General features: G+C 40.2%; 1 protein-coding gene across 1 annotated transcript in view; it reads right to left on the bottom strand.

Moving 5' to 3' along the window:
• LOC109405222 (homeobox protein abdominal-B) overlaps positions 1-18,609 on the bottom strand; it is a 149,081-nt gene extending 130,472 nt beyond the window's left edge. Inside the window, exon 1 of the mRNA XM_029864516.2 lies at positions 18,504-18,609. Within this exon, the coding sequence (XP_029720376.1) occupies positions 18,504-18,519 (16 nt within the window). The 5' untranslated portion in view covers positions 18,520-18,609. The remainder of the gene's footprint in view (positions 1-18,503) is intronic.
• Between the last annotated feature and the right edge of the window lie 8,324 nt (positions 18,610-26,933).

Here is a 26,933-nt window from a genome sequence, read left to right as displayed (position 1 = left end):
TGGAACATTGATATCATATCAATTCCAGTTACCATAGGGGATAAGGCATTGAATGGACAATCTGGAGACGGTGGGTTCGATTCCCTTCGCGGTCGGGATATAGTAACTTCGAATTTACCACACAATATATGAAAACAAGAATGATCAAAAGACATACACTGATACGCAAAATAAAGTGCCCACCCCATCATTTTTGGAATTTCTCCCATTTATTTGGTTGAAATAAAAGTAAACACACTGCAGTTTTTTTCTAGAACTTTTTTTTAATATTCTTTTCAAGTTTTACTTACAGAACAATGATTAAAAAAGAGTTCGACTCAAAAAAAATAAATCAATTAGTATTATAGAAAAAAAAAACATGACAAAAGAAGTGCCCACTTCATTTTGGCTCCCGGGAAAATAAATTTAAGTAAAAGAAAAGCGTTTCAATACTTTATGTGTCCTCCTTTGGCCTTCAGGACCAGCTGCAGGTGCTTTGGCATGTTCTCCAACAGGTTCCTTCGGTGCTGTGGATCAAGCTCTTCCCAGGCGTACTTGAGGGCTTCAAAATAGTTGGACTTGTTGGTAACGTCAGTTTTGTCAACCCTGGCATCTAGAATCGTCCACAAATTCTCGATGGGATTGAGATCCGGGCTTTGTGGAGGCCATTCCAGCGGGTTGATCCGGCAAGACCGGAAGAAAGACTTGGTCTTTTTAGCAGTATGCTTCGGGTCGTTGTCCTGCTGATATAGAAACTTCTCTTCAAGGCCCGTCTGGATCAGCGAAACCTCCAGATTTTCTCGCAGGATGTCGATGTAGGAATCTGCAATCATTATCCCATCGATGTTCACGAGACTACCCACTCCACTCCAAGAAAAACACCCCCAGACCGTCACTTTTCCTCCTCCATGCTTCACCGTGCCTTGGATGTGGCGATCCTGAAGCTCCTCACCCGATCTGCACCACACACAAACCCGCCGCTTTCGCTTGAAAAGCTAGAATTTCGATTTGTCCGTCCAGAGAACTATTTTCCAGAACTCAACGGGCTTATCAGCATGCCCAATAGCAAACTTGAGCCGTTTGGCTTTGTTTGCCTTGCTATTAAATGGGCACTTCCAGGCAACCTTGTTAATGAGCCCCTGTGCTACAAGACGGCGACGAACAGTTCGATCAGAAACTGATAGCTGAAGGGTTTCCTGGATCTCACGGACAGTAACTTTCGGGTTTTTCTTTACTTCGCGCATGATCTTGGTGTCCGTTCTTGTATCCGTTTTGCGTTCCTGCCTCTACCTGGAAAATCCACCAACCTTTTTTTTCAGAATTTTTCCAATCACTGCCTTGCTAATGCTGTAATTCCTAGCGACAGCCTGGTGCGATTCACCGTTTTGCACATCACGAACCACCAATTTTCGGGTACATAAGGGAAATGCTTTCGAAACCACTACGTTCTCCATTTTATTCAACCTAATCAAACGCGATCACGTAAACAAATGCACCAGGTCAAGCCATTTGCTTCAAAACATGTCAAAATCTCAAAGCATAAACAATCGAGGGGTCTCATTGCCATGACCAGGGAGGATATTTTCTGACAGACCAAACAATGGTGGGAGCACTTCGAACAATTACACTAGTTTACAGCATTTTTGAACTCGGTAAGCTGATGATCATTTTTGGTGTAGAATCATGCCCTGAGTTCGTAAACGCGAAGGAAAAAAATTACAGTAGAGCGGAAATTTTTTCGACTTTCCATACAAGGTTGATGATTTGAAATCGATTTTTGCTCTATTTTTAAGCAAAGTTTCTCACTTCACACATCTCGTTCTCTGTAATCAATGCTCCGATTGTGCTGAATTTTTTACTGTAACTTGCCTACATATAATATGTCAAATAAACGTCGAGAAAGAATTTTTAGATTGTTTTTTTTTCTTATTGAAAAAAATACACTTCTTCATATATTTTTGTAAATATTGCTAAAATTTAAGGAGATCGTCCCAAAAACTCGCCAATATCTTGAATTTCGTCAATCTGACGCAAAACCTGCATTCAAATGATCGAATGGTATTGTATTCTGCTTTTAATTTATGGAAAAAGATTTGAAATTGGTTGAACAAAACGCAAGATATTTGAATTTTAGTAAATTTTATATTTTAAAAAATTGTAAAACTCGATATTGAGCTAGAACTCAAAAACTGCTCTACTTAAAAAATTTTGAAGCGCGGTTTCAAAATCAGCAATAAATTGTAATTCAAAAATTTTGGTTGTTGACAGAAGTTCACGACTTTCGTTTTATTTTGTAAACTAGTGTTATTGAATGGTAGCAATGAAGGAGCACCCAGGAACAGGATTAATATGGTGGATGACGGTCAAGCAGTGGAACTACCAACACTGCATGAGCTTAATTCTTTCGGGACGCAGTGCAAGGCAGTGAAATCTCCATACAACTGACAAAACTTTAGTTCTTCAGAACTCCACGATTCACACTTGCTGTTCCTCATTTGGAAGAGCAACTCTTTATCTTTTGATTTTTAGCTTTGACTACGTAGATAAATCAAAAATAAACAAATATACGACCAAGTATACGACATATAGATCTTTTGTCCTGTTTTTGTTTAATTTGTTGTGAGTAATCACATTCACACATGCAACGTAAACAAAAGTTTGTTTGCATTCATACAAGTACTAGCTGTCCCCGGCAAACTTTGTCCTGCCTACTGCGTTTTTTGACGTTTAAAGACCCCAGACCGGTCGAAGTCCCCGTTCAAAATGATGATGATGACGATTGTGTACCCACCATCTGCGCAAGGATTACCTATGGCTGCAGAGTCATACCGGAACGGAATGATCTAAATGATGGTTTGTTGTAGCAGGGTAAGCTAAATTCACTGGAGACCTTCGGAAAACAACATGATAATTGTTATCTCGTGACAAAGTCTGGCCACCCCACGAACATTTGCCCGGAAACCAGTTCATTTAACTTCCTTAGGCTACCCCTCCGAAATCCCCATATATGTCATGTTCAAATATAAAAAGTAATAATAAGGAACGAACTCACCGGGTAATCCTGACCAACTGGTTTTCTATGTTTGGCTTTGGTCTCAGCATGCAAACGGTCCAACCATATTAAATGTGCACTCGTTCACACCACTCGCTGATTCTCCGATCGTCCATCGAAGAATCCGAAAAAATACATAAGCGAGAATAACCGACGCACTGAAAAACAATCTCTTGGATACTAGCATTTCCGAACTCCGAATAACGACGAACACGAGCACCACGATGCGGGCAATGTGGTCTCTTGCCACCGAGCCATCGTCGATCGTTTACACAAATTGCGAACAAAAAACACAAAGAAAAATACGAAAACGCGGGAACGACGAAATGCGGTAAGTTTCAGCCTCCGCGCCCTGCTTGTCACTGACGACCGACGACCGTTCGCTCTTCCATCAGCGTTCCACTCAAGTACGAACGAAAACACAAAGAAAATTACGAAAATGCGGGAACGACGAAATGTGGCATGTTTCAGCCTCCGCGCCCTGCTTGTCACTGACGACCGACGACCGTTCGCTCTTCCATCAGCGTTCCACTCAAGTACGAACGAAAACACAAAGAAAATTACGAAAACGCGGGAACGACGAAATGTGGCATGTTTCAGCCTCCGCGCCCTGCTTGTCACTGACGACCGACGACCGTTCACTCTTCCATCAGCGTTCCACTCAAGTACGAACGAAAACACAAAGAAAATTACGAAAATGCGGGAACGACGAAATGTGGCATGTTTCAGCCTCCGCGCCCTGCTTGTCACTGTCGAAGTCCCCGTTCAAAATGTACGAAAATTCAATTTCCAATAACTCCAAACTTTCCCATGTTTTTGCCTTATAAATCTTCCTTGGGTGAAAAACTAAAAGATCAAAACAAAAACGACCCAAATCCGACATTCCGTTCGCGAGTTATGCGAGGTCCCACGTATGACACTGCATTTTTATATGTGGGGTTTTTACGTTTCATGGCCTTGTTGTTTACAAAATTTCTGTAAGAGTGAAAGAGAAGGAGAGAATTTCATGCAGTAGCCTACATATTAGCTGTCCCCGGCAAGCTTTGTCATGCCTACTGCGTTTTTTGATGTTTCAAGTTCAGGTCCCCGTCGTGTCGAGTCTACATCACTTAGAACAAAGATTAAACAATTGAACAAAATATACAAAACTGTTATTGATGAACAACACAATTGTGCTGGTTCGTGACGAAAGGGTCAAGAAGGTTCTTAATAAGTCAAAAACAGTACAGATTCTGGGGAAACTAATCAAGTATTCAGATCGCGAACGAAGCGTCTACCTCGTCCGTTACCTTAGATGGATTGAAGCAGGGTGGTGCTCTCTCAAATTTGCTGTTCAACATTGCACTCGAAGGGGTGATTAGGAGGTCTGGCGTGCAGTGGAATGGAACTATCCTAACACGGCCGCACATGCTCCTCGACTTCGCCGTCGATATTGATCTTATCGGCATCGATCGTAGGACAGTGGATGTAGCATATGCTCCTCTGAAGAGAAATACAGCGAGGATAGGCTTGTCGATCAACTCTACCAACACGCAGTATATAATTGCGAGTAGAGACAGAGACAGGCCTAATGATGTTAGTGCTTAGGTAGTGATTGACGGGGATGTGTTTGAAATTGTTGAAGAAATTGTTTATCTTGGAACACTTGTTACATGGGACAATCACGTTTCCCGTAAAGTGAAAAGCCGTATTGTAGATGCAAATAGGGCCTTTTACGTTTTGCATAACCAGCTTAGGTACCGTAACTTGCAAATGCAAACGAAATTGGCTTTTCGAAAAAAAAACTATAAGCGGGGTGATACTATATCATCCGAAGTTTCGTCCCTTGGTTTGGGCCTTTTTCAAGACGCTGATTCTTGCGGTAGTCCTCTACGGTCATGAGGCGTGGATGTTAAAGAAAGTATACTGAGAAGGATTCGGAATTTTTGAGCGCAAACTGCTGCGGGCAATTCTCGGTGGGAAACAAGACAATGGTGTGTAATGCAAATGCATGAATTCTGGAGCCTGTTACATTTTTCATTTTCGAATCATCTGTGAAGGAGTTCATAGAGCCAGTTAGAACACTTGGTCCTGACGGGAAGAAATTAACACACGGTACGGTAATTCATAATTGACTATCACTTCTTATTGTGAGATTTATGGCAAATTCATATAATATACTGAGGTGACTCGTATGGTCTTCCGGTGGCAGTGTTTATGTTAACCAGGAAAGTGTGATTGAGGGCAGATTGCATTCTTTTCACGATAACACTTTTAAATTTACCTCGTTCAATAATGATCTGCATCTGCATATCCAACAACTTCAAGGCCTTTGTTGAAAAAAGAAAATGTTGATAAACCCGTTGTGATAATAAACTTCTGCTCATTTGATGTATCAGCACGTGAATGAAATAAAACTTATTCATGTAATCCAGGAAAAATACCTGTAAAAGCTTCACGTAAATAGTTGATAAACTTCCGGATTAGCTTTCAGAAAATCTGATTGACAAGTTCATGGAATATGATTTGTAGGAATTTCCGCTAAAAAGTATGATGGGTTTCCATAAACATTGAACAAAATGAATTGACATTAACCTTCCGCAACTCGCGCGGTTGACTACCTGCGTCGGCACCACGCTAATGCTGAGTACAAAAAGCGAGATTTTTTCAACGTGTTGTACAAAATACAACAGCGCGATCGTTCGAGGGTTAAAAAAAATCTCCTAAATCTCTTTGAGAGTTCCGGAGCTCACAATATCCTTTTAAGATTATGCAGAAGTTTTGTAAAGATTGTAATGCAATGATGGCTCTTCGATCGTTAGACTGACGGGTATTAAACTGAGTGGTCATTAGTCCGACGGTCATTATGCTGGATGGACATTAGACACAATAACCACAGGCTGTACTATTATACTGTTACAAAATTGACAAATGACTAACTGTATCTGAGAATGTTTTTTAAGACACTTTACCGCAATGCGGCATTTGCCTCTCTCTGAGAATGTTCCTTATAATAGAACGCTATTCTTTCGATTAACACTGTTACTGCGTTTTTGGTGGCCAACCTGCTAATTCCAAAAGGAGAAATATCCCAATTTTTGGTCAATTATGCATTGTACCAGTTGTTTCATATGCATTAGTTCTATTTAGTTAAACATTGATTCATGTGAACACAACGCCCAAAAGTTACCATTACCTTGTATTAAAAGTAAAAGTATATCTGCGTTGATAGTGGTTGTAAATCTCAACCTTTGAGGTCGGATTGGCCGCTGGTCTCGAGGACTTGTATTATGATCGGTTTCCTCGTCAGGGTCATATATGACCCCTCCGGCCCTAAAAAGTTACGGTAGCTCAATCATCGCACTATTGAACCCTAATGAAACAAAACAAAACATCGTTATGGTATCAACGGTATTCTACAAGTATCGACTAGGTTTACATATCCGTGCTTTATTATTTTCCTTCCGTTGTTGGGTCGAACCCTGCGTTGCATTTCCTACGCTACTTTTCCTCACCCACTAACTGTAGTATTGCACCGATGTAATAACCTTAACAACATGTGCAGAGCACACATCCATAGGTAACCAAGCATACAAACGTTCGCATCTTCATAAATAATTTGAATAAATATTTACCGGGCAATAATCGTAAAAAAGACGGCAAGCATATACGTACGACCAACAAACGGGCGGAACTGAGAACATTCACTCAAATGCATACGGGCATCCAACGCTAAGCTAGCTGTAAATGAAACTAGAGTGGGAATAGCCCTTTTTCCATTCATCATCATTGCTAGGTTCAAAAATTTGGTCTCAATGGGATTAGTGCTAGCGGCTTTACAAATGAGGTGGTAAATATTTATTCAGAGCATACGGTCGATGATATGTTTTCTTTCTCGCCTTTAGTCGATTTGTTCTAAGTGACATTTTAATTGACTTCACCGAACCAAAAATTTTCATACGCTCACAACTCTGAATGCATTGAGTTTCCGTTAATGGTAGAATGCGCCCACCATTTCATACTGCACCATTGAACAGAACAAAATGAGTTTTTTTACGATGGCCCTAATTGAACGTGACCGCTACCGTCACTTTCGTCCACACAGAAGCCAAGCTGTATGGTACTTGATAACTTGAGATTTTCTCCTCTATTGGAACACAAACACGTCATAAACCTGCCAGGTAAATGGGCTGAGAGATTTCCTTGAGCTATGATCGGTGCACTCAACACATGGAAGGAAAATGCCACGTTTTCAGCCAACTTTTGCAAAGGACACTTGAACCAAGCAGAAAAATGCCAACGAAGCGCGACAGTCGGACCAAAACGAAAACTCGCTAATGCATATTTACGATGACATAAAAAATTCACGTTATTTACGACCATCCTTCGGTATGTGATGTTAATTGCAATCCATATTTTATACGCTGCTTTACTCCAAACATGTATACACTTATGTACACACAGTATGCCTGGCGTTGCACAGGCATTCGTTGTAGGCTGAGCTTTTCGTCGTTCCGGAGCTGTGCCAAGTCTTCGTCGTACACTCATTGCACAATTATGGGTCACACACAATTATTAGTCACTTTCCACTTTAATAGATAAATACTAATTAATTGCAGGCTTTTGTTAGCCATAATCATTTTTCGTACATAAGTTGATTTGTTTTGTGTCACTATACGTATCGCACACAGGCTTAAACGTCAAAACACCCATATTTTCAATATTTTTTTGTTCGGCACAAAACCATCTGTCAAAGTAACGCTTCGATTGTGCATATCGGAAAGTGCGTGCCCTGCCTCTGTAAGCTCTGTAAAAGCGAGCTATAGTGGTTTTCAAGTGCGAAATGGTATCGCCACCAGAACAAGGGTATAATTTACGTTCTAAATGTAGAAATGCATGTGACTGCAGCTAATTAAAGCATATTTCAGGCAAAATTTAAGTGACTCATTATTGTGCCAAGGAACACCGAAAATCACACAATTATGGGTCACTGTTTTGTGCAGCATAATATTGAGTGTTCTGCGTGCATGGGCATTGCATACGTTTAGGCGTTTATCGGTGGTTGTGTTGGAGATTTTATCCCAATTTTGAAAAATTGATTCCGAAACGTGGAAACACGCTTCGTTAAGAGGTTTGAGACCAGTTTTAGATTCTACTATAGTTGATCTATCGAAAATAAGTGATCATTCATTGAAAAAATAGAAAAAAATATTATTGTTGAGACGATTCCTCTTGAGTGACCCATAATAGGCAACAAATTGACCCATAATTGTTACACAGCCAATTTTGACCCATTATTGTGGTTTTCATTATTCACCAACATTTTAGTAATTTTCATCGTTTAGAGTGAATTTTACAATCAGATTTTTATATAAAACGATAAAAAGGAGTTTCAATGAAGAGAATATAAAATAAAAATAATGAAAGTGTTATTTTTGTATGAAAAATGATTCATATTATGAAATGATTGTTCCTTGAGTGACCCATAATTGTGCAATGAGTGTATATCAAGCAAATTATGATGCGCACCGCTTCCATTTTCGAGACAAACGGGTTCCTCGCGACGGATGATGCAAAAACAACAATTCTAACAATGGTTTTACGACCTCCAAAATGTCACACAAGTCACTCAAAAGAAGGCGCATTTTTGCTAACCCACTATGCTATCAGCAAACAAACTGCAGACAAATGACTCACGGACCTACGTGGCGTCGCCAACTACGAATTCCTAAACAAGACCAAAAGTGTCATTTTAACATGTTGATATCACACCGGTTAGCGTTCGGTCGGTCTTTTAAAAGCCATCGATGTTTAAACCAAATAAACAACAGTCCAATTCTCGCGCAAACGCTAACTCACACACGAAAATTAACTGGAATGCTCTGTTTACTCGGAGACCTTTCTCATCAGCCAAATGTAACACATTGCTGGTCCCACAAAACGTTCGTTGAATGAGAAAATGTTTGACTTCACACGAGCACGAAGCAGATCGACTCGGGACTGCTTGCGTCCCGGAACGGCAACAAAGAATTTCTGAAACCGAAGCAACCAGATCGCCGCCGCCATCCTGGATCCATCCAAGCAACACAGGAAATCCTTTTTACCCGCTCGACTACGCCGTCGCATCGTCGCCGGCTCTCGTTGATTGATCTAGTTTTCGTTGACTCCCAGCTGTTCAAGGCTAACCCGACGGACGGATGGTTCCACAACCGTCGCCGGTTTACACAAGAGGTAGATGGATTGAACAGCAAATATGCATTCAGAAATGCACGGCTCCGTGATTCCTGGGAAGGGTGAACGGATGATGCAATTTTGGGAATAGACAGACGCTCGAAGGTCAATGCCTTGACGCATGCATGCGTTTATGGCTTTTATTGGGCCTTGGCGTTAGTTTATTGCTCTAGTTTTTTTATCCTTTGGGTTCGTTTTTTTACTGAATGTCCTTCGTTTTCGAACAAATAGCAATGGTAAAGGAGAATCGCTTACTGATTTTTTTGTGTTCGTCATCGTCCTAACTTTTTGAAATTCAGTTACAACCCGACGTTATCCCATTCATTTAGACACTGTCACTCACAAAAACGATATCTCTAACAAAACTAAAACTCAGATGAAAAAATGAAATGATAGATCGACAACCATTTATATTAAAAACTAAAAGAGTTCTCTGCATTCCCACGGTTGTCTAAGATATGAGCTAGTACGTAGCCAGTATACCGCTCTATAACTTTCTCAACACAACATCAAGCATGTTCACGCTAAATTACGAACATCAGAATCACGAAAAAGATGCTCCAAACTCCAAATGAAATACCTCACAAAGATGACGCAGAATAAACCTGTTTGTTTTTGTTTGAATTGATAAAAACGTACTGCAATTTTCACCACTTAAATAATATTATGCCTTACTTGGAGGACTTACAGTCAAATTTTCAGATGTTTTTATTTTTTAAACAACTTTCAAAATGGATGCCCAAAGCTTTTCAAATTACATTTTATTGTATCGACAATATCTGTGCCAATACTAAACCGATATTGATGACATTTTTATGGTATTAACTACACATAATATTCTATTCCTGATTAAAAAATCAGCTAGTTTTGTACACGCAACCAAAAGTTATACATTATTTTGTGTCTCAGTTTTTACGAGTCCAGTCTTTATTGGTGAGTAACTTGATGATTTTGTGGCTATATCGGTCTTTTTCTACTCAGAGTATAAGGGAGTAGATGTCAAAGTGGATAATGAAATGATAGATATGATAGTATTCGCTAGGTTGCGAACAAGTATGAATTTTTTTTAATAGAATGTGTTCAGAGCAGTTGGAGTGTTTTAGAGTAAACAGGATTAATATGCCCCCCTAAGGAAAAATTGAAATATCTCTGCACTCCTCAACGTATTTTACTCAATCAATGCATTTAGTAATAGAGCAAAGTGTTAGGTTAGCAATTATTCCGTAATAATTTCTAAAACCAACAAAATTGTAAACTCACAAAAACATCGGGGCTAAACGCCCCAGCTACGGTATAATATGATCCGCAACAACTGGCTAGTATGCCCCTCTGTAACGGGGCATTATGCTCCATAACAACGGAGTTATATGCCCCTACCGAGTGAATCCGAGCCGGCCAAATTAGTAACTGAGATCAGCTGATGCAGTACATTGGCTGTAAGCCATATTATCCAGCTGACGGTGGGGCATATTGCCTGTTTGAGTGTGACTATCAAACAACTTATTAATTTGAAATTTTAATTACAATTTTCTTATTTTAACTGCAGAGGTAAGTTATTTTACTTCATAATTTAGTAGACAACAGCGAATTTCATTGGTTTTGCTTCATTGGCGCGTGCTACATAGCGCTTAATTTAAACGCATCGATAATTACAACAAATTTGTGCGTTTTCAATTTCTTGTTATATATTTGTTTTAAAGGGTACAACAACCACAAATTTGGCATAGTAACCTAGTCTCATGAATATGAAGCCTTATACAATGATTTTATCCATTCACTATTTCAAATTCCCTGGAAATTGAGAGGGGGCGTTTTGCCCCGTGGGGGCGCATTATACCTGTTTAAAGCTATGTTCATTTAGAATCCGGAATGACAAAATCACGTATATCTTAGCGATGGAATAACAAACATAAAAGGTGAAGCCCTCAAAACAAAGGTTATTTATTGTACTTTCATGGAAAAATATCATTGAAATTATTTATTTTTATTTTTCACACATTTTCTCACTTTTTCAGTGTTGACCTCTCTAAAAATCTGCACAACGGTGGTAAATTTTAGCAACAACCCCTTCCGCACGTTTGTTCTACAATCAGGTCATTTATGCAGTGTCCTGAGTGCCTTGACTAGTCTGACTAGGATTCCGAAGAAAAATTGGCAAACTTTTTTTTTATTGCGAAATGAGGGGCAACTCAGTGAATTGAGAAAACGCGAAATTTGAGTGTTTTTTTCGTTGATAAACACTACCCATCTGTGACGATACCACTGAACGTCTCCGGCTGTCATGGCAGCTCATCAAAATAGGTGAAACCTCTACATATCCCTTGTGTGCGTTTTTGAAAAGCAGCACGCGATTCTTGAGGCTGTCATCCTTGTATGAATTGGTTCTCATCATCTTGTTGCGAAAAAACCATGCCCAGAGTTCGAACTTCTTGCCAAATCTTCAAATTCAAAGCAGATTTATCAATGAACCCAAGCTTTTTTCTTCCGAGGACACTTCCTTATGCCATGGTTAACAACATCTGTGCACATAACACATAATGGTTTTGACGATATTAACATTTTTAGCGACTGTCGTACCTGACCATGCTAAATTTTCAACGTGTTTGTGCAAGATTTTTTTCCTCCTCTTGTCTTCAATCTGAAATAACTTTTCACTCGTTGCAAGAAAATTGATGAAATTTTCACCATTTAAAGAGGATTAGTGTATGATCAGAGTGCTGCAAAAGAATGATGATTATGTTCATTGAGAGCATCACTAGAAAATGTGACATGATTCCGGATTCTAAGTGAACATAGCTTTACCCTAGATTATGGATAAGGTTAGTTTAAGGGAAATAATTAGCGAGTGGAGTTAACAAGAGTTTAAGGCGTGCTCAGGGGAGAGCGATTAGAGGGGAGTGGTTGGGGCTCTCTGCTTACTTGATACTTGATACACAAACAGACGTGACACTCTTCAAAACGGCCTGGCACATGCGTTTAACGATCAATTCAAATTTTATTTGATTTCCGCAATGCTTCCACCAGAGGCGCTAGTGTTCGATCGCTTTGACGTTTATGCTGAATGATGCAAACAAAAATTACAGGCGATTTGTGTAGTAGTATGCGTGTAAGACAAACGTCAAATCGAAATCCATCATGGCCGACAGTGTCTCACGCGGTTCTACCAATAGGTGGCAGTGTGCTCATGACAAAGACACCGGGCAAAAGTGTTGAATTTCCTCTAAGAGTTACGTCTATTTGTCTATGCTTGATACTTAATGGGCTACAACTCGTAGCGGTGAGTCTACGCCGAATGTAGCATACACCGCCACTAGTCTCGGTCCTGGGCCAATCGCTTTCAGTCACCCTAAACGTTTAGAGTCCTTAGGTTCTCCTCAACTGCAAAAAGCCAACGTGTGTCCGGCCTATCACAAAACCGACGGCCTCTTCCTGGTTCTCTGCTGAATATGGTTTTAGCTTGTCGTTCCTCCGGCATACGAGCTATGTACCCAGCCCACCGCAGCCTGCCTTGTTTTATTCGCTTCGCTATATCCATCTCTTTATGTACTTGGTACAATTCGTGGTTAATGCGACGCCGCCAGATGCCGTCCTCCAGTTTACCGCTGAGTATTGTTCGCAGTACTTTACGTTCGAAGACTAAAGCCGTATAAAGCGACCGGAAGTATGAGAGTATTGTACAACGCGAGTTTTGCCTTCGTTTGCAGTCTACGGGACTTCAGCTGGTCTCGCAGACCGAAAAAGGCCCGATTCGCAGCTGCAATCCGTCTTTTTACCTCGCGGGTAACATCATTATCGCACGTTGCTAGAGTACCAAGATAAACAAAGTCGACCACAACGTCAAACTTTTCACCACCTAGCACCACTTCGTCTTCACTACCACGGCCGGTCCGACGTTGACCACCAGCAATGTACTTTGTCTTTGTGGTGTTAATCGTTAGTTCAATCTTCGTAGTCTAACACGAGACGCGAAATGAGACAAGACATAACACTTATCGTTCTTACAATCGTCAAGAAAAGATTAAAATTACCTTTACGTCGACCGGTTTCGGGCGTGATCTAGCCCATCTACAGGACAATGTCCGACTTGCTTCGCAGTCTCCTTTTTAAAAGTTATGAACGCCTCTTCCACGGCCCGACGGTCGATCCCGATGATGTCGATATCATCCAGGAGCATATGCGACCTCGTGACAATGGTTCCGCTCCTTTGTACACCAGCTCTCCTTATCGCTTTTTCCAGCGCGATGTTGAACAGTAAGTTCGAAAGAGCATCGCCCTGCTTCAGCCCGTCTAAGGTTACGAACGATGACGAAACGCAACCCATACACTTGATTTCGAATTGTCAATCGTCGCACGAATCAGTCTAATCAGCTTCGCCCAAAAACCATGTTCGATCATAATGTGCCATAACTCGTTTCTCTTTCCTGCATTGTGCGCCACCTTGAAATCAATAATGGGTCTGCAAGTTGTACTCCCGAAATTTATCGAGAATCAACCGCAGGGTGAACATCTGATCCGTCGTTGATCGGCCCTCACGGCAACCCACCTGACATTCGCCGACGAAGGACTCCTCAATCGGCCTCAGCCTATTAAGATGAAACTGGAAGCATTTCCTCATTTTTTTTGGTTTTCGAATTTTTATTAAATAACAAAGCAATATTTTCAAAATCGGTTTTCGTACACATGTAGAGTATGGATCAAGATATCTTCTGAATGTTTTTGAGGTGGAAAATGTTTTCCATTTTTTGCAGAAACCAATTTTTTTGTGAAATTTAGTTCAAAAATGCTTTCCGCAAAAAACGAAAAACATTTTTCACCACGAAAAAAAAAACAGGAGATACCCTGATCCATACTCTACATGTACACGAGAATCGATTTTGAAAATACTGCTTCGTTATTTGATAAAAAATCAAAAAACAAAAACTGAGGAAATGGATCCAGTTTCGCCTTAAACAGAACTCCAGACAAAGTTTTGTACGCTCAATTAAAAAGTGTTATTCCTCTGTAATTTACGTACTTCAGTCGATGCCCTTTATTGTATAGAGGGCAAATGAGACCTTCCAACCAACTAGAAGGCAGTTGTTCCTCTTCCCATATATTCAATATAATACGGTGTAAGAGTTGATACGGCTGCTCACTACCGTGCTTGAGAAGCTCAACCGGGAGTTCGTCCTTCTCAGCAACTTTATTGGTCTTCAGCCCTCTGATGGATGTCTTGACCTAGCGTTGGAGGTTCCACAGCTTGTTCGTCGTCGTCGATTCGAATTCTGTCTATCGCTCTTCCATTCTCACCGTTCAACATTTCCTCCAAGTGATCTCTCCACCTGGCAGCCACCATTGTTTTGTCTGTCTGCAAGTTTTCTTTATGGTCGTTGCACATAACGGTAGAAAGCGTTGTTTTTCTCCGCACGCTGTTGAAAGCATCATAAGACCTCCGCATATCATTCTGCTCCATACTTTCTTGCGTCTGAGCAATCACATTTTCCTCATGGTATGTTTTCTTTCCGCGATGGATTCGTTTTTCGGTTGCTCTCGCTTCTCTACATCGCTCCCTACTGTGCCGGGTCCCAGACATCAGCATACGGCTTCTGGCGACATTCTTCGCATCCGTTACCCTCTGACTCTCCTCGTCGGACTCTCTAAGGTTTCCTAAAAACTTTCTTGAGCATAATCATCAAATCTACATACATTACTTGTGTGTGCATGAATGATCGAAAGTCATGCTTACACAGCCTCATGCAACTGTGTGCTGGCAAATGGTAAGTTCAATGTTTGTTTAAGAATCTCTAAAAGCTCCCTTGAGTATAGGTCATCGGATCAGGTCAACCCCCCTGCGACCCTCCGAAACCCCTGAAAACGCATAACGCCTTTAAACCCCGTCAAAAACCCTCTAAAGCTTCCTGAAACGCCCTCGAAATCCCCCTAAAACTCCCTCGGACCACATGTAACGCACCTGAGACCGAAACCGCCCCTGAACCCCCATCCCAAGCAACACACATGTTATAATAGAGTTACGACAGCGCAAGTTTTGGTTGTATAGAAGTTTATTTTACGTAATTCTAACATTGTGTTGAAATAACGTAAAATAAACTTCTATACAACCAAAACTTGCGCTGTCGTAACTTTTATATAACATGTGTGTTGCTTGGGATCTCCATGCAACGCCTCTTCAGAGATCAGAGATCTCAGAGATTGGTGGGAAAAAAGTGAATAAATATTTGTAACTGCCTAATAGAAGTTAGTTTATGATTTTTCTCAGAATTTTCCTAAGTTCATTACATGAACTAATAAATAATAATATAATTGTTAAAATTAAGATCTGAAAAACAGCTGCCAATCTTAAATTTTCTAAGATCTTCTTCGAAAATCTTGTCTTGCATTAATAATTTAAAAATTATAATACCACAAATCTACCAAAGATCAATCCAAAGTTAGGTCAAGGTTCTCGCCCGAAATCCCCTGAAAATTCGCTATTAATCAGTTACAAATTTTGCCAAAAACTCGTTCTGGTTACGCAAACAATCTCGTCCAAAAATTTCTAAGAGCTTCAAGATAGCGCCTTAATCATATCTGCATGCTAAATATACCAAAGTCGGGTCAAAAATAAATAAAACATACTTAACAAACTTAAAGCTTTATTTTTTAAAAGTTGTGGACAAGTGCGGCGCGCAGAAATTTATTTTCAAAAAGTGCACCGCGAGTTAACGGTCGCAAAACCCCTAGTTTTGATCATCATTTAACATCAACAACCATGCATCTCCACTTTTTTATCAAATTTCCTGCTTCTTTTGCTAAATGATGATCTAAACATATAGAATAAGTTGCTAGAATCAAGGAATGAAAATTGTATAAAAGCATATAAAGTCCCTCGACAACAATAATTGAAAAAGGATAAAAAAAAACATGGGTTGATCGCCAGGCTTTTAAAAGGATTTCTTATGAACACATATCTTAATACCATTCAGAAGAAGGTCATACATGTTCGTGGTCTCCTTCCATTAAAAATAAACACGAACCGAAGAAGTTTGAAAACCCCTGTTTACTCCCACCCCCAAAGAACCTTAAGGTAAAATAAGAATGCTGTGAGGTACATTTTTGACTCATAATTTCAAGGGCACGGATCTCGTTATCCATAGCACACATGAAGCTGTAAATGCAAACAATGAGTAGCATTCTTCAGCTCTGTCTGTTGTTTGGATTACGACACCCGTGCTTCCAATATTTGCAAGGCGGCCTTGTAACTGCCATCTTTGAATACACTCACATATGTCCTTAACCCTAAAAGGGCTACCCAGGCGCCTTTCAGAGCTCGTCTTTGATGGAACACACTCAGCGAGATGACGAAACTGAGGCCATGAAGGTATCCCTTTTTGGGTTAATAAATCCTAAAATTGCAAACTACTATGCGTCTCCATTAGAGAGGCCCCTTGGCTAATAATTCGCACCACACATGTTTGAATATATCCGCATTAACAAGACCATATCTTTGCTGGAAGGTCAGAAAATGTTCGATGCTCCATTGAGATTATTTATAACAAAACTACTGCAGAAATCTTTTTAGAAGTTTGTCTTGGAGTTAGAGTCAATTGTCAGAATTTGTGCCAGAGTTATGCTTAGATTTTGTCTTGTCTTTATTCTTGAAGCATGGATTCTGTATATGTGTTTTCATTTAAATTTAAATTTAATTTCATATAAGTTTTCATTTAAAGCTGGCAGCTTTCCTGTATCTATATCTATATATATACGGATGGTCCGATTTGGGTCGTCTAAGTTTTGTTCTATTAGTTTTCACCCAAGGAAGGTTTATGAGGCAAAAAACATGGAAAAATTGGGAGTTTTTGAAAATACATTCTTCATACATTTTGAACGGGCACTAAGACGTGGGTTAATACTTGAAACGTAAAAAACGCTGTAGGCAAGACAAAGTTTGCCGGGGTCAGCTAGATTTTAAATAAAATTGGACCATTATTGTATACTGAAACTAATTTGATTGCTTTATTTTGGTTCTTCTAGCTAATCCTCACCAAAGTATGCAGTTTAAAACAGACTAGTGAGACATGAGGCATCAAAATTGAATATTAAGACTGAATTCAGCCATATAAGCCATATAACTACATGTATTTGGAGTATGCAGGGTATGCTATTCAAGAGTGAAGCTCATATAGACTGCCCCAGGAAGTATGGGTACGTCCTGGTCTTCAGTTGTCTGGCCCTGATCAATTGTTCTAGTTTCGGGTTCCTTTTTGGCTGTTTTTACTTGCTATAGAAGCTCGAAGATTCAACGTTCTTTGTCACAATACACATTGGAATTCGAAATGGTAACTTTTTAGGCCATATCCTGTTAGGTCGTTTCTTTATTATACTCTTATCCAAACGAGGGTTAGCAGGACCTTTATTTTTGACTAAATGTTTGCTTATGCTCAAACGTATAATCGTCACAGTGCTTCTTGATTGCTGCTCGCACGGTTTTCTCACTTATTCCCTCCATATTTTACTGATTTCCCAAGTGATATTCTAAGCTTAGTATACCATTTGTGCACAATTCTTGGTCATGTAAAAGGTCAAGTAGTTTGAAACAAATGGTTGGAATCGAATAAACCGCTATACAAGCGCTGAGAGAATAGAATCAGGCACCCATAGCCCATAGTTGAACCCATACTTACTGTGACAGTCTATAGTAGCTGAAATTCACTCTATATTGTAGTACAGAATGGAATCCTAATAAAATTGACAGGTACAATGCCTCTTCCAGCATATTGGACACATAAATTGTATAAATTCCGCTTCCTGCATACACTGTGTTTTTCGCATTAAACAATTGAAATCTAATCCAAATATTAATATATAATTTTATCCTATATCCGGACCGACCTTTCATTCTTTAGCATTATAAATCACCTCCAAAACTGCCAAAATAAACGCTTTGCAAGTCCACCAATTTAAACATCTGTTCAGGGATATCTATGAATGTTTCCCGGTAAAAATTAACCGGTAGAAAAGAATGTGAGTTGGAAAACCAAGTTTTGATGCAGAGGGTCCACAATTTGTTGAGGCTCTGCTATTGGCGTGAATCCCCTATAAGCAAGCACAAACAAAGGAAAAAAGAAGTAAAATGTTTCATCACAAGCATATCACTTACTTTGTTGACACAGGTCACGATTCATCTTCACTGAATTAAATAATTTACCACGATCAACGATTTATACTCAAATTTGAACCAAAACAGACAATCGAAGAACGACAATCAAATAACACAAATATTTACCTTTTTTAATAATCATAACTTGTTCGGCTTCAACTTGCTTCGTTCACGGGTTTTCAACAGTTCACCAAATACAACGATATCTGCAACACAAACTATTCGAAATGACCGGTCATGTCAAACAACAGCTTTCATCTTCAGAGTTATCTTTAACTACTATCACTCACTTGAACTGTTAATTAGGCACCAAAATCTGCACTGTCACTCTCAGACGACGCGTGCGGTATAACGTGGAATGGTGAATATTAAAATCGACTAATTATTTATTTATACCGCTCTAAAACGATCGATTAACGATGTTTACCTCTGGCCATTACACCAAACCACACAGTGCCAGTGGGAGCAAAAAAGTCGTATATGAATTTATTGTTTATGATTATTGCGATGTGTAAAATTTACGCGTATTTAACCGCCTTATCCTCTCATCACCTTCCTTTTGTTTTTTCGTTTAGCACTACCGTGTGTTTGTGTGTTATAAATATTTTAATAGATCGTTATGATTTTACACTTGTTTCTCGACTTTCGTATGTTATTAGATATTGATAGCAACAATATAACTAAAACTATAAAACGAAATTATACGGAAAAAATAAACAACTGAAAATGTGTGCCGTGGCCTTCTTAGATCGACCTGCTCCCGATCGCCACCGGATTTTTTTCCGCTGCTTCCGATTTTCACTGCCTTCACTCACCGAGTGTGATAAACGATTATGATGGAGTATATAAATTTTTATTGAACATCGCCGCACTCGAGAAAAAAAAAGCCTAACCTCGCGTTCGGACCCGGCTGCGACTGCTCGGTTCGGGACTTGCTCGAAGCTCTGGCGGACGTATAATTTTCCTCCTTTTTTGCCCACTCTCCGTGAGTCGTTTTTCCAAGCGCGGGTTCTACTACAGCTCGATCATCTTCTCTCTAGTTACTGTTTCTCTTTTACACCCAGCTCAAGTCGGGCGGGCGCTGTTGCTGAAGCTCTTTCGTTTCAACACGACCACGCGGACATAGGGGACGGAAGCCCAGTGGGGTTTAATTCGACCACGGCGCTGGTTCTCCGCTGCCGAGAATTGGAGGAAAAAGCGTCACCCGGACAACCACGACGCAAAGCCAGCTAAGACTCGAGGACGCGAGCAACGGCATCGAAATTGAACGCATGTGTTCACCAAACAACCCGTCAAATCGTACTGAGCGAGAAAGAGTGGGTCGTAGTAGTCGTGACATGGCCGCCATGGATTTGCTCAAATGTTGATTTTGTGTGTATATAAAAACCTCTATAACAAATGCAATAAACTGGCGAGTCGCTGGTGCGCGGACCAACCTCGTATGTACGTAGCTACTTTTGAGTCAGCAGCACACCAGCACTGACTTCGATACATAACCAGCCAGCCGGCAGAGGCTGACATCAGAGTCTGACGTAGCTATCTGCTGCAGTTGATGTTGATTTTGATGGTTACGTTCACCGAGCTGCATGAGTCCAAAACTCACATGGCACCCTCTCGGGAGATGAGAAACGATGACGACGGTTGCTTAGTGAAGCATAGCTACAAGGGTGGTTCACAACAGCATGACTCGAATAAAAGTCTAGGAAAGTATGAACTCAGTATTCAATGACACCACGAAAACTCTACAGAGTTTTCATTGGAGTCATAGTAATGTCTTCATCAATTTTTTGCTATGGGTAACTCTCGCTGAGATGATTTACAAAACGGCAGATAACTTTTGAAAGAAGAAAAAGACATCTCTAATTTTTTGATATATTATGTATAAATGTCTCAGCTCTCAATCGATGCAAAAATTTTGAAAATCGGTGGTTGCCCTCATGGTGAAAACAATGTTTTGGTATAAAAATCCAAGATGGCGGCCAAAATCAATATGGCCGATCCAACTTTTTATTATTGTAAATAATAGCTCTATCTTTCCTCTTTTCAACAACAATTCGTTTTCAGGTGGCTTTTGGAGGAACTTTTGAGTTATAACGGTTTAAGTGAGCCACCATTTGACCAAAATCGAGGGGTCTGCCAAAATTGTTGTGGGTCAAACTAACGGGGGGTCCATCAATTTGAGTAACCAAATGCAATTTTCTTACTTTTTTAGCGAGGGCTATCAGAAAATCGGCACCTTAAACATTTTTGAAGACAAGGTGTAAATAGTGGGCCGATCTCAGCGAGAATTACCCCTATTGATAAATTTATGCACTCCCCATCTTCATCTTAATCAGCCCTCATGCTTTGGAGAAATCTCTGCCTTAAAAAAAATGTGAAATATTGATCGAAAACAGTTTTTGAACCACCCTAATGACTATTTTTTCGTTTTACGCAAACAGAGTTTGAACTCATGCGCATTGCAGCAGTGAAAAAGGGCAATAGTATGGTAAATATTGACTTTCCAAACAAGACAATTTTCAGACTAATAACGATAGAACACGTTTCCAAAAAAAAAAGACGGTAGCCGCAAGCGATTATGTCTTTCGATTATTGCCATGGTGCGGCACACAGACGCACACACACACTCACGAGAAAAACAATTTTCATCAGCATAAATTTCGCATGCTTCATAAATCACCACCCGACTACGACGCGTTGGTTGTCATCCCGGCCCAAGTAAATTCATTCGGTTCTCGGACGAGGAGCCATTCCGATGCCTATTTTGGGGTGGGAATCGATTTTCTTCCATTGCCCAACTCCTCGATCTTCTTTCCTCTACTGTATAGAATTTCCTATCTCAGATGCTTCTGGTCGTATCGGAAAAAAATACGCAAGGGAGCGCGTTACTACGGTTTCAATTACACTTTTGTAGAGAGGCGGAAATCGTTGCCATCTTGCGAACCGAAGATGGGATTTGTGTCGCATAGAAATAGCTCATTTGTTCGCAGTTTATTTAAACGGAAAATTTACGATGTTTTCTGGCGGATCGATCCCCTGGCAGTTTTCGTCACGGTACGTGTTGTATAGTCAGCTAAGCTGAACAGCCCAATCGAAGTCATTCGAAATTTGTCAACTCGTAATTATACAGTGCGGAAAATGTACGCCTTCAAAATGAGTTATGGCTTTGGGATGCGAAAGTGTAGAATTGAAGTATGCTGCTATGTAACTATCATTTGATTTTTTTTTCTTAGAATATGTGTTATCAGCTTGTACTAAAATTACCTGTACCAAATTTGGGAGGGGTTGTAGAGTATTTCAGAGGCGTATCATGGTTTCTCAGGGGGTTTCATGAGAGTTCCAAAGAGATTTCCGTTGGATGAAAGGAAATGTAGCGAGATTTCAAGATTTCAGAGGAGTTCGGTGACGTTTCAGGTAGTTTATGGATAGACTTGTTAGAATCCCAAAATAGCCGCAACAATGGCCGACTTTGGCACCTGCCTGGCCACGATTTCGAGCGCACAAATCTCTTCGTAAACAAAAACAGCGCACCAGATCTTCTTATTTAAATCTTATTACAAGAGAACAAGAAAAAATGCACTGTTGTTTGATGCTTGCTTCTTGAGATCTTGTGCGCCTGAAGTTCTGGTGCACTGTTGAAGCGGGATTTCAAGACGTTTGTCCTTAAGGTGAAACTTCAAGAAATCCCATTACAATTTTGCATACAAACTTTAGAGGCACAAATCTGACGAACGAAGCATCGAACCAAACCGCACTTGATTATCCTGGCTTTGTTCACTTGCAAAAAGAGGCAGCTTTTCCAAATCAAGCGCATTTGTTCACGAATTTTTAAGATTTGTGCTCTTGAAAACGTGAGTAGGGGTCCAAGTCGGCCATTGTGGCAGCCATATTGGTATTCTTTGAAGATTCTTCTTAAGGTGAAGGTCACCAGCGTTGACTTAACGTATAACGTATTTTGCCTAACATTTTTTCGAACATAAATCTATTCGAACACAGATCCATCAAGCGCATGCTACTGAAAATGCTACTTGTCATTGCCATCTTAGTATTCTAGCAACCTAGTCTTTTCAAAAATGGCTTCTATACACAGTCAAAGGAAGGATTAGAGAAACCAGTTTGTTTTAGCGGACTTCCAATGGAGTCAATGGATTTTCAGAGGAGCTTCAAGGTATTTCAGGTGGTTTCAGTGAATTTCATAGGGATTTGAAAATTGTTTCTGGAGGTTGCGGGATTTATCAAGATTGTATCACAGGGATTTAAAGGTGTTTCATGGAGTTTTTAAAGGACTTTCAAGGCCTTCCAAGGCGATTCAGGAGATTTTAGGTGGTTTCAGGACGTTGAGGGAGTTTGCAAGTTATTTTCGGAGGTTTCAGAAAGCTTTCAAGGATGTTTCAGGGATGTTTCAGTGGAGTTTCAAGGCGTTGCAAGACGTTTCAGGGGGTTTTAGGGGCCTTTCAATTGTGTTCAGAAGAGTTATAAGACGTTTCAAGGCATGGATTTAGAGAGTTGCGGAACGCGCCTGAAACTTTCACAAAATCTCTTAAACCTCCCAAAGTTCCTGGAAAACCGCTGAAAAACAAGTGGAACCCCTCTGAATCTCTCTGAAACACATCGGAACGCATCTGAAACTCCTTGAAAATCCTAGAAATGCCCCTGAAAGCCCCTTAAACGAGTTTGAAACCACTTGAAAACCTCTGGAACGCCCCAGCAGCTCAATAAAATCCTCTAGAGCACTTCTGAATCCTTGTTGGGTCCCAAAAACAACCCTGAAACCCATAACCCCCTAAAACCACCGAAAACACCTTGTACGCCCCTGAACCCCCCTTGCAATCCCCTGGAATACGCCTGAAATCTCCTGGAACACCTCTACAACACCCTGGAGCACCTCTGAACGCCCTTGAAATCCTTCTGAAAGCCCGTCAACCCACAGGAACGTCCCTGATACTCCTGGAACTTTCTAAGACCCTCTGAAGCATTCCTTGAACGCTTATAAACCCTGTAACACCAATGGACTGCTCTAAACTCTCTAGCACACATCTGAAACCCTTTGAAAACCCTTGGAACGTTCCTGAAATTTCTCGGACATTTCAGGAACGCTCTGAAACTTTCTTTAACACCCATGAAATCCTTTGAAAACCCTTAGAACCCTCTGAACCTCCTGAAACGCTCCTGAAATTTCTCAAAATTCCCTGGAACGCCGTTGCAACCCCGTGAAACACCCCCCCCCCCCTCACGTTACTAGATCCCTCTGTGATACCTAAAACACCCCTTGACGGTATTGTCCAATCTATACATAAAAGCAAGCAAGCTGAAACAGTGTTCTTGGATCTGTCTAAGACCTTTCAATACATACTTCTGAAGAAACTTGACGCTAATGGAATCCATGGTATTCTGAATGATCTCATTAATAGCTATCTTACCGACAGACACCAGAAGGTTATGCACAGTGGTTCCAGTCCCATAAATATGATTTTATCGAGTTTTATTATGAAACCGCTAAATTTGATGCATATTTGCATTTCAAATGCGATTTTGCATTGTTTATTAAAAATGGGCTCAATCGAATTTTTGGCCTTACGGAGCCAAAATTCATTATTTTGCAGTTTTGGTTATCAACTGATTTGGATATACTAATATTAGTTTAGGCGGTCCACGGTAGTCATAACTACTCAAGAATAGTGAAATACACATAATGTAATGGATAAAGAGGGTGAAAGTTGGAAAAAAGTGTTCCGTGCAATGCAATGCGGAAGGTAGGGTATCGCGCCACTTGGGCGGTGGCTTCTATATTCGTCTGTTTTCCACTATAACTCAGTCAATTTTGAATCAGTTGACTTGAAATGTTGTACACGGGTAGATACTATACCTATCTCACCGCATTCCAAAAATTGTGTTAATTGGTTCAAATTTGACAGACGAAAATAGAAGCCACCGTCCAAGTGGCGCGATTCCCTATTTGTTAGCTTTTGAGTAAATTGAAAGTACGGCACTCAAGTGACTACCACCAATCTGGTCGCAAACGGTCGCAGCTAAATTCGCCAGTAAATCATTGTTTAAGATTATAGGGAAGTTTTATAGAAGAACGTCCGAAGGGGAATTCAAGAACTGCTCAACAAAACTCTTTCGAATTTATGTAATTTATGTATTATAAATCGGTTAGGAACGAGGTTAGCAATATTTCTAAATTTTCCCCAAATTTCTTTTGGTTTAATTTCAAGAAATTGATTTGACATTTTCACCTACAATGGCATCCAAATTCCTCGTTCAAAAAAAATTAGGAGTTCAATCAGTAATTCCATAGACTATATGACTGTTGAATGCCATACATGTTTGCAGAAGTTCTTCCAGGAATTTCTTCCAGAGACAGTTTTCAGATATTTCTAGGATTTCCTTGTGGGATTTCGTACGTAGTTTCTCCCGGAATTCGTTTTAGAGGTTTCCAGAGTTCCTCCTTAAATTTATATGTTTTTCCTGGGTGGGATTAGTCCCAGAACATTTTTTTTTCGAGATTCTCCGGGAATTTCTTACAAGAAATCTCGTAAGTTATTCCAGGAGACATTCCGAGAAAAAAAATGAAAAAATCCTGCTGCGAGAACTACGTGAGCTATTTTAGGTAGAGATTCCGGAAAGAGCTCTGGGAATAATCTCGAGAAAATCAGTAAGAAAATAACCCCAGCTGGACCAATGCAAGAAATTAAATAATCAACTGTAAGGCAAAACCTTGAAAAATATCAAAAAAAACACGGCACGAACTCTATGAGAAATACCAGCAGTAGCTCCTGCAGATTTCCCAGAAGACACTCCAGAACATCTTGGAGGAAAGTCCGGGATAAAATCTGAAAAACTCTAAGAGACATTCGAGAATCAATACCGGCAGGAATCTTCTAAGAGAAATCCCGGGGGAAAAATCCGAGAAAAATCTCAAAAGAAAACCCGCGAGAACCTTTGGGAAACATACCAGCTGAAACTTCTGTAGAAAGCACGCGCTGCTACGAGACAGCACAACCAACTCGAAAGAGGCGCACCTGTTTTTCACTGTGCTTGTCTCTGTGCTCGTCTTTACGCATGATTGCTTCAGAATCGTTTCAGACGAGATCCCGGGGGGTCTTAGGGACACCAAAGAGTTAGAGAGGGATTTATGATGACTTTTTCGTTTTTCGGGGGAATTCAGGTGGTTTCAAAAGTGTTTCGAGTTGTGTCTTAGGGCCTTTTTCAGGTCATTCAAAAGGTTTTAAAAATACAATCAGGATAGTTCTAAGGGCTTTCAAAGTGTTTCATTTGGTTGCAGGGTACTTTGAAGCGTTTAAGAAGCGTAACAGGGGTATTCAGGAGGCAGGTGGTTTGTTTGTTGCGGTTTCAGGGCGTTTCAAATGGGTTTTAGTGAGAATTCAAAGTAGTTAAGGACAAGGTATTTGGAGTACATGACTCAAAATTTCTAGAGCACCGTTTTTTAGAATCGTTGAACGGATTTGGATTAAAATGCATCACGCTGTTGACAACCACTAAACAATTAGCATGATGCATTTTCATCCAAATCCGTTCAACGGTTCTAAAAACGGTGCTCTAAATACCTTGTCCTCCAAATACCTTGTCCTTAAAGGTGTTTCGGCAAAGTTGTTTGGTAGGTCAAAGGCTCTCAGTTGAATAACCGTTTGGTTAGAGTTTGTGCCGTTATGCAGCGCTAGTCAAGCATGCAAATTTGCAAATTATTTCAATTTCTCAGTAAACATTCAACAAGCTGTAACTTTTTTTCTACAGACTTACAGTCAGGTCTTTTTTTACGTGGTTTTCATTTACGCGACCGCGTAAATGAAAACTCCATACAAAAAAAAAATTTCATCGTCTTATTTTTGCATGATTCGTCGAGAAATGGTGAGACTTTTTTTACGCGGTTTTTCGAATTTTGAACTGAGTTTTTTTTTACGCGGTACGTATCCCCCGCGTAAAAACCTGACTGTATTTTAATTGAGATCAGTGTTGTTAGCATTCACAGCCTTTGACTCCTTTTCGTCGATATTCGTCTACCTTTATCTTCAACATTCGCAATACATGCGACCAAATTACTGTACAAAACAACAATGTCAAACGAATGCATTTGACTACGGCAGCGTCTTGGAGCGATCTCAAATCCCCGATTTGATGTTCTACAATATCTCGAATGCTCTCGTCAGTGTATACATCCCAATAAACTCTCTAATGGCTGAATGCAATACATTACATCTAGCAGCATTGTATGATGAAAATATTAATATTATGGCTTTCTAGTTCTGAACTCAAGAGCAGCATCCAGAAGTTCTCGAAGCTGTAGGAATTCCTGTAAGTATTTTAAAATGTCTCAGTCAGCGTCCGAAATTACTCGAATCCATCCATCCTCTCTCCGTTACGGTTTTTGTATGAAAACCCAATTTTTTTATAAGCTGTAACGCTTGATTTGTCGATTTGTGGCAGGCTCCTGTGCTTCCGGTTGTTAGCCAAAATAGCCAAAACTGATGTTACTGTTTCCTCTGTAGATCTCATGTTCTACCAAATTGTGAGACAATTTGGATGCAAAATATC

This window comes from Aedes albopictus, chromosome 1, assembly GCF_035046485.1.
Source record: "Aedes albopictus strain Foshan chromosome 1, AalbF5, whole genome shotgun sequence".
In the NCBI taxonomy this organism is placed as follows: Eukaryota; Metazoa; Arthropoda; class Insecta; order Diptera; family Culicidae; genus Aedes; species Aedes albopictus.
Note: the sequence above shows the minus strand (reverse complement) of the source record. Positions and strands in the feature narration are given on the sequence as shown.